Genomic DNA, 9,399 nt, shown 5'->3' on the forward strand with positions numbered 1-9,399 from the left:
GTGCCAGGCCAAAGCCAGGAACTGGAGTTTTTCCAGGTCTCCCACATGGGTTCAGGAGCCCACTTTGGCCATCTGCTGCTGCTATCTCAGGGACCTTAGTAGGTACCTGGTTTAAAAATGGAGCAGCCAGGTCTCGAACTGTGCCCATATATCCATATGATACTGGTATCGCAGGTGGTGGACCCATCACACCACAGCACCAGCCCCATGAGGTTATTCTCAAATCATCATACACATGCTGGGGCTGTGCTAGCTACTGGTGGTGCTGATGTGCAAGAGTCAGTCTTTAAGAGCTTGTAGTTAAGTAGAAATTATTACAGTATAGATTAAAGATCCTGGCTCCTGCCTTCGGATCAGCACGGTGCGCCGGCTGCAGCGGCGGCCATTGGAGGGTGAACCAACAGCAAAGGAAGACCTTTCTCTCTCTGTCTCTCTCTCTCACTGTCCACTCTGCCTGTCAAAAATTAAAAAAAAAAAAAAAAAAAAAAAAAAAAGATGGAGAATAAAACTGATCACCCAGTACTTCAAATTGTTTTCCTTACAGTTTGTTTTACTGTGGCAGTACATGTATAGTATTTTTAGTATATATACATAGAAGTCAACAATGTTTAGCCCAAAATGCCACTGATAACCAAGTAATTTCTTCAGAGTTATTGTTGGGAGCTCACAAGAAGAAATAAACCAAAATGGAGAAAAAAGTTACAGATGAAAAGAAAAAGAATCTTAAGTTGGTGGGACCAAGGATGGCTGATAGAGAGAAGAAAAAAGATACACTTGTTGGGAAATGTACATACAGTTTATGTGTCATAAGACCTTCTGTGCCTTAGAAATCAAAGGTTGAATTAAAACCCATCTGATTGTAAAAATTAGACACAGAATGATAAAGGTAAATGTCACAATAGAGCATTTAAAATATAAAATATGGCTTCTGATTTATAAATTACTAAGGTCACACAACCTCTTCAGCCAGTGACTTTTAAGCAAATATAGTATATTAATTTGCCCTTATATTGTCATTTTAGTAAAATCAAATCAATTCTCCATTTTTGTTTTAGTGTCTTTACAAGATATAACTATGAGAAAAGCTTTCCGAAGCTCTACCATTCAAGACCAGCAGCTCTTCGACCGCAAGACTTTGCCTATTCCCTTACAGGAGACGTACGATGTTTGCGAGCAGCCTCCCCCTCTCAATATACTCACTCCTTACAGGTCAGTAGGTTAATAAATGAGAACATCTGCTTTTATCTCAGACTTCAGATTTAAATGCTAAATCCCCAAATACTGTTTATTTCATCAGGCCTCTGGCCAACACAGAGAGTTCTCCCTCCCCACTAACTTTCGGAAACCTTTGCTTTATTCATGAGATAAGTTTCCAAGGTTCTAGCATACAAAAGATAAGACCTATTCAGAGAAGTTGTTTTGACAAGTATTGTTAAGAAAAGCCGCTAACAAATTTACTAACGTTAATGTAAAGAATCAAAGAGTTGTTACCCTTTTTATTTAATTTATAATCAAAGGAAAAATGAAGAGTTTAAAATGCCACGCTTTTGCTTGTTCTGACTGCTTTTGATCTATTTGTATTAATGTTTTACATAATAGGTAGTAGGTCTTTTAAAAATACCATTTAAACTAATTCAGCCTTTCTTTGGAATCCTTTTACATGATTTATTAAATGTATAATTGAAGATGTACAAAACATATCCTGGTATTCAAATAGTTATGTGAAAGTGCAGGTCATTGACTAAGTTTTACTGTCAGAATGACTATTCAGTGCTATCATTTGGATTTAGTAAGATTTTGTGCTGGCAAAAATTATAAAATTTTTCTACTACAAGTGATGTTACTATCTTTTCAGACTTTTTACCTTTGGCAGAACTATTTGTAATTATTCTAATGTCCAAAGGCATTTCAGAAAATTTGGTATGCAGAAGTTAGATATGAAATTTGCCCAACTGTATTTTAAATTATTAGTACCAACTCTGAAAAGCATTTGGTTAATTTCCATTCTGATCTCTGAGAAATTTTCTAGTGCTATGATATTCTAATTTATTTTGGCAGTATTTTAATTCATTCTATGTTTTATTAACATGAGAGAAAAATTTTAGTAAAATTATTTCTATTCTGGTTGTTGCTCTGTGTCTTACTTTTGTGTGTTTTAATTGACATTTTGTGTTTCAGAGATGATGGTAAAGAAGGTTTGAAGTTTTATACCAATCCTTCATATTTCTTTGATTTATGGAAAGAAAAAATGTTGCAAGATACAGAGGATAAGAGAAAGGAAAAGAGAAAGCAAAAGGTATTATAAGAGATTCAAAAAAATTGCAGTCATTTTTGGTGTATTTGTTTTATTGGGGCTATATAATCAAATACTGGTCTTTGTAAGATCGTAGTCTAATGGTGAACAAATGAGCATTTAGATTATTATACCATTGGGTAAGTATGATAACAGAGGTATATATGGAGGATTTGTTTAGCACAATGTAGCTGGCAGATGGCACTGGTAGATACTTCCAACAAAATTTACAGTGAACCTTGAAGAATCAACAGGAATTAAGTGAACAGGGAAGAGAAGGGCATCTGGTAAGAAGAAACAGGGGTACTGTACACATACTGGTCAAGTACAGTAAGCTGATATTTTCTTGCTGCAGAGCATATTCTAAATGTTTTCTGTATATTTTTGAGAGGAGATTTTATTCATCCTGAATTCATGTTGTCTGCTGTGTTTTCATTTTCTGTTTTCTAATAAATTCAGCTGGATCTGTTTTATTTCATGTTAACGATAACTGAAAATAAAGGAGGGAGAGGTTGGATTTAGGCAAAATCGTGAAGAAGGCAGAGTCTCTCTTCTCATAGCTATATTTCTCCCAGAGTTCTCTGTACTTTCCCCAGTTCCTGTAATGCTTTTATGTTACCTTCTGTGCTAGATGCTGTCCCCTGTATTGAAGCCAGCATTTGCAAACTGGTGACTGGCAAGCCGGCAGTGTTTTGTTTGTCAGACAGAGGGATTTTAAAATCTTTCGACTGGAATGCCTTTGGTGGACATGTCTATCTAGTTCACTGCCTGCTCTATCTTACACCTGACTGGCTTCATTCATGTATGATATCTGCTTGACCCTTCTGGGGTATTCGAATTTGTTGTATCTTCTCTAGACCTCTCTCTGCTTTCTACCCCAGCTCGAATCACTTTTTGTTCTGGTGTTTAAAGACTCTTTTCTGGTGACTGACTCAGTTACCATGGGTTAACTGGATAATTAGATTTCTTTTCCTAATGTGTTGGCTGGCTAATTGATCACTTCCCAGATAGTAAATTCTCATGGTTTGACTGACCTTGTTCTAAATATAGAGTTGATTTAAAAGCCATGACCACTGTGAGCCTACTGAAATCTGTCTTTGGGCAGGTCATTCTCATACATGGACCCTGGTTTTGTCATCATAGGAACCGGTGATTGGAGTTGATGATCTTCAGGGTTAGAAATAATGCCATTCATGAAATAGATTTCAAAGTAATAGATGTGGGAGCAAGGACTGGAAAAATTTTTTTATCTCAAATTTTATTACCTTGGCATATTATTTTGTATCTGGTGCATCAGTTTGAATTAGGGGTTAACAAATTGGGAGAAACTGGTATTACAACAGACTAACTAAGACTTTGAATATGCAAGTAAACTGTGTATTATTGTTATTATATTGTGATGACATTGTCTTTTTCAGTATTGATGTTAGAATTATATTTTGATTGTTGTAACTGCTTTTTTAAAAATTAGAACTTCAGCATTTGGCTTTGTTTCAATACATCTGTTATAGCAGAAAAATCTAGATCGTCCTCATGAACCAGAAAAAGTGCCAAGAGCACCTCATGACAGGCGGAGAGAATGGCAGAAGCTGGCCCAGGGTCCAGAGCTGGCTGAAGATGATGCTAATCTCTTACATAAGCATATTGAAGTTGCTAATGGCCCCGCCTCTCATTTTGAAACAAGGTTTCTTTTCTTTTGTTTGTTTTTTAAAAATTAATGATAAAACATTGACTTTATTTGTAGTGTCTATACTTCTAAGTAATGGGTCCTTTATAGAGGTGATTTCAAAGCCCCAACCACTCTGACCCTATTAAATCTGACCTTAGACAGTCCTTGGGCAGGTCATTTTCATACCTGGACCTTTGTTTTTTCAACTGTAGAAAGTGGTTGGAGGAGATGATTTTTGGGATTGCTTTAGCTTTCATATGAAGTCTCCTCAATATTTCACGCAGAGTAGGATAAAATTTCATAAGGGAGAAATTATGCCTGGAAAATTTTTTGAATTGATTTATAAGGAATAGAAGTTGAAAATTTATTCTGTTTTGTTCCTTTTTCTGTCCCCTAACTTCCTTTCTATGCCACAACTTCTACCTCAGATATATCAGGGCTTTTAAACAAAATTACTCATCATTGTTGCCAAAGTATAGAATAGGTCCTTTTCCTTGCCCGGTGGCCAGAGACCCTATCTCAGTAATGTGCTATAATAGCAAACATGGTATACTGGTATCTGATTGTACAGAAATTTATTTGTGTATTGTTGTATTATTTTTCAATGAAAAAGGACTTAAATATCTTGGCCTATTTTAGGAGAAATATATATCTGAGAGATAATATTTATATTACTGAAAGAGACTGAGATAATTCATAATTTAAACATACAATAATCAGTAGACAAACGTTTCTATTAAGCAATTAAGATGTTTATCTGACCCACTAGTATAAATGTAGTCATTTTTGACTTGCTCTTTGCACATTTATAAATCCAGATGTCCCCAGAATATGCTACTCAGTGAATATTTATAAACTTTCACATGCTCGAGGTATTTAAAATTTTCTTAAATCTGATTTGTTACTTTTGTTTTATTACTCAGCCATTTTCTAAGTAACCTAGCATTTTTGAAAACACCAGAAAGACAAAAACGGTGTGGCTGGGCATCTCTGTGGTACCAGTGTTAGTGAGACCTTCATGTCTGGTACAAGACTTATGGAAGTCATTTAAGTTTAAAAGAACAGCAAAATATCCTGGTGGTAGAAAAACCACTGGTTTCATATTTTGCCTTGCCGTTTCTGGCATCTTCTGGAGAAAAACATGAAATTGAGGCATTTTCTTTGAACATGACTTGCTAAAAGTTATCTTCTTGTTTATAATTATGTAGCTAATACTTTTTCATCCTTATGAGTTGAATTAGTGTGCTATTATAAGATAATAAAATAACTGATAGTCATCATAATAAAATTAGTGGGTAAATACTGTTGCTTTATGAGCAAATTCTTTATTTTAAAATTTGGATCAATCTAATAAAAAGAAATTTATTGAAAATACTTAAGATATTGGCATTCAAATGTTTAAATAACTCATGTAAAATTTTTTCTCCAATAGTTTAAGAAAAGTACACTGATACTGTGTATTTCTTTTAGACCTCAAACATATGTGGATCATATGGATGGATCTTACTCACTTTCTGCCCTGCCATTTAGTCAGATGAGTGAGCTTCTGACTAGAGCTGAGGAAAGGGTCTTAGTTAGACCACATGAACCACCTCCGCCTCCGCCAATGCATGGAGCAGGAGATGCCAAACCCATACCCACCTGCATCAGGTATGTTGGGACAAGCATGATGACTTATTGTAGGAGCTGGTTACCTTCTCCTTAAAGGACCACAAAAGAAATATTTTAGGCCTTTTGGGCATACCGTTTCTTCACAGGTACTCAATTCTGATATCGTTGTATATACAGTCCATACGTATAGACTAAAAAATGAGTGTATCTGTGTTTCAATAAAACTGTATTTTCAGAAACAGGGAGTAGGTCACTTTGACCTATTGGGTTTAATTTGCCATCCTGTAATTAGAGCTGACACATTCTTCTTAGAAAATTTAGCTAGTAAGAATTTACTTTTATATAAAAGTATGTTTTTATTGTAGCTTTATTATTAAACATATCATGTGCAGTGTATTAAAGTTTTAAATTAGTGTTGGGAATGTGGTAAATGTCTAAGAAATGGAAACCTAAGATGTGGTTATGAATGTTAAGGAAAACATTTTAAGAACTTCAGAGAGATAGGCAGTTGCCCATAATAATCTTTCAGGAAAGCTGTTTTGAATTTCAATCTGGTCAGTTATCCAAATTTTAAAAATTTTAATAGAGAAATAGAGATCAGCCTTATAATTTTTAGTTAAAACAACCCTCTGTCACCGACTTGTTTGATATTTCATCCTCAGGAAGAAAGAGGGCTATAAATTTCCTTTTGTGGTTTTTAATTAGCTATCATTGATTTAACTGTAATGACATGATGAATGCTAATAGCTTTATTATAAATACAGCATTGTATTGGCCACAAATACTGCTACAGATCATGCAGTGTGATAAACGTGGAGTCATTTCAGAGACTTTTATCAGAACGTAGAGTTGAGCATTTTATCAAAGTAAGCATAAGATGCCTGTGTGGATATGAAAGTTGCCTGAGAGGATGAGCTCATTTAGAGTATTACAAACCAAAGCCCAACTCATTAATTTTCTAGTTGATGCAACTCATTTCTTTTTAAATACTGTTGAAGAATTTGACATTTCTACAGGAACATGTTAGTATCTATTGCAGTATAGTTACTGGTACTTATATTTTTGTGATTACGTTTTCTCTTTAGCCTTTGTGTTTTAGTAACTTACTAAGATCTCTCTATCATTTCAGTTCGGCTACAAGTTTGATAGAAAATCGCCCTCAGTCACCAGCTACAGGCAGAACACCTGTGTTTGTGAGCCCCACTCCCCCACCTCCTCCACCACCTCTTCCATCTGCCTTGTCAACTTCTTCATTAAGAGCTTCAATGACTTCAACTCCACCCCCTCCAGTACCTCCCCCGCCTCCACCTCCAACCACTGCTTTACAGGCTCCAGCAGTACCACCACCTCCAGCTCCTCTTCAGATTGCCCCCGGAGTTCTTCACCCAGCTCCTCCTCCAATCGCACCTCCTCTAGTACAGCCCTCTCCTCCAGTAGCTAGAGCTGCCCCCGTATGTGAGACTGTACCAGTGCATCCACTCCCACAAGGTGAAGTCCAGGGGCTGCCTCCACCCCCACCACCACCTCCTCTGCCTCCACCTGGCATTCGACCATCTTCACCTGTCACAGTTGCAGCTCTTGCTCATCCTCCCGCTGGGCTGCATCCAACTCCATCTGCTGCCCCAGGTCCCCATGTTCCATTAATGCCTCCATCTCCTCCATCACAAGTTATACCTGCTTCTGAGCCAAAGCGCCATCCATCAACCCTACCTGTAATCAGTGACGCCAGGAGTGTACTACTGGAAGCAATACGAAAAGGTAATTTTCTCAGGGCCATGAAAAGCATTACTATAGTAGCACTGGAAACTTTCTAAGTATTTAAGACAATAATGTATTCCTCATGCATAAAATTTGTGGTGATATGTTTTTGTTCTTTTATAAACCTAAGCTATAAATAATTTTTGTTTTAAATCATTTTTTAAAAACTCACATTAAATCATTTTATTTCTATACTTAGTAGGGATTTTTAAATTGCTTATTCAGTTTATGAGAAAATTTAAAGTATCAAAACTCAAATATCATAGAAAATTTAACTAAAAACCCTTCATATTTTGTTTAATCTGTATATTAACTCCTTGAAATGGTATTTTCTTCAATGTGAAAGCTGTTTCATTTGGGATATTAATGACACTTCCTCTACCAGAATGCTGTAAAGGATTAAGATTCTTCCCTTAATTACAAAAGGAAGACTTCTCATATTCATTCATTTATTCAGGCAAGACTTCTAAGCAACTAGATATATGCCAGGCACTAAGAGTATCATATGAATAATAGTGCCTTCCCCTCAAGTACCAGGGATAGTAAAACCACAGAAAATGAGAAGGGGCCTTCAGAAAGTTTATGAAAAATGCGTATTATGAAAAAACTATGCATAGATATCAAAGTTTTTTACTACAACAGATTATTGAAGTACCTTAATATTTTCAACAATATTTATTTGATAGTAGAAATGATAGTAGAGATGTATCACTTGGTTAACATTTTAGGGAGTGATAAGCAGGGAGATACAGTAGGCCAGAATGGATAAAAAAAACTATAAGCACCCACTGGGATATCTGGTAAGTTCCACCAACTAATATCACAGATGAATAATGTAATGAAAGATTTCATGTTTCTCTCAACATGATTCTTTCAAACTTTCTCTTAATCTAGCATTTTATTCTTCTGTTGATTTCATTTCCAGAAAGATTAATAATATCTAGTATTTAGTATTGCGATTTATAATGACTGGTTTGGATTTATCATATCAGGTATTCAGCTACGCAAAGTGGAAGAGCAGCGTGAACAGGAAGCTAAACATGAACGCATCGAAAATGATGTTGCCACCATCCTGTCTCGCCGTATTGCTGTGGAGTATAGCGATTCAGAAGATGACTCAGAATTTGATGAAGTAGATTGGCTGGAGTAAGAAAAATACATTGATAAATATTACAAAACTGAATGCAGATGTCCTTTGTGGTGCTTGTTCTTTGAAAATGTTTGGTCATTCTAGTGTTTTGCTTTCTTTTCCTTATAATAAATAATGCTTTTCCCCATAATTTTTTATTTCTAAAAGAAGTATTAGCATCCATTTCAGACTAAATGTTTTACAGTGGCTTATCTTATTTTTGTTTCCCTGAAAAGACATAATTTGGTCAAATAAACCACTAAGTATTAAGCATGTACAGTTGTTGTTAGAGTAGCAGATTCAGTTTTTTGATATATCTTAATTGTGCACTTTGTGAATTTTAATTTAAAGAAAGCAGCTGAGATTGGAATCTTGAGGGCAGCTGTATCTATTAATGAGCCTTATTCCATTTCCTGATGTTTTAAAAGAAGAAACACTGCCTTGATTATAGGAATATACTCAGAAAGTATGTCTAGCTTGTAGTGTTGAATTCTTAAAGGAATGCTTGAATTTTTTTATTGTTTTATTGTTTTTAAATACTTGCCTTATTTGAATGTTTAGCAGTACCCCCTTCCCACTTATATATTGTGTGGTATGATTTTGCTTGCATATAGGAGTTTAAATTTTTTTCATGTGAAATACTATGACTTAAACATACGTGTAACTTACATAACTGTTAAGAATAACAGTCTGATTTAATAAATGGTTCATTTTAAAGGTTCCTGGATGTTACTCTTTGAATAAGACTATTTTCTGATGGTTATCAACCATAAGTAGGCTCCAAATACATAGCTGAAAAATAAAAATTTACACAGAAACTTCAGTCAAATAATTTCCTCTTAATTGTACAAACTCATATTGTCTACTATGTAAAATAGCTTTTATGTCATTTTTTTCCTAAGGTCACAAAATCTGTATTTCTCAACTCCTCATTGTCTT

General features: G+C 35.2%; 1 protein-coding gene across 6 annotated transcripts in view; it reads left to right on the forward strand.

Moving 5' to 3' along the window:
- The window catches only part of WASF1 (WASP family member 1), an 86,666-nt gene extending 77,485 nt beyond the window's left edge, over positions 1-9,181 (forward strand). For 5 of the 6 annotated variants that reach the window (XM_051854424.2, XM_051854423.2, XM_051854426.2 and 2 more), the window contains exons 4-9: positions 1,056-1,209; positions 2,179-2,296; positions 3,805-3,977; positions 5,433-5,612; positions 6,703-7,331; positions 8,324-9,181. In XM_051854424.2, coding sequence (XP_051710384.1) covers positions 1,056-1,209; positions 2,179-2,296; positions 3,805-3,977; positions 5,433-5,612; positions 6,703-7,331; positions 8,324-8,481 — 1,412 coding nt within the window. In that variant the 3' untranslated portion in view covers positions 8,482-9,181. The remainder of the gene's footprint in view (positions 1-1,055; positions 1,210-2,178; positions 2,297-3,804; positions 3,978-5,432; positions 5,613-6,702; positions 7,332-8,323) is intronic. The other variant, XM_051854427.2, reaches the window with a different exon arrangement.
- The last annotated feature ends 218 nt before the right edge of the window (positions 9,182-9,399 follow it).

This window comes from Oryctolagus cuniculus, chromosome 5 (assembly GCF_964237555.1).
Source record: "Oryctolagus cuniculus chromosome 5, mOryCun1.1, whole genome shotgun sequence".
Classification (NCBI taxonomy): Eukaryota; Metazoa; Chordata; class Mammalia; order Lagomorpha; family Leporidae; genus Oryctolagus; species Oryctolagus cuniculus.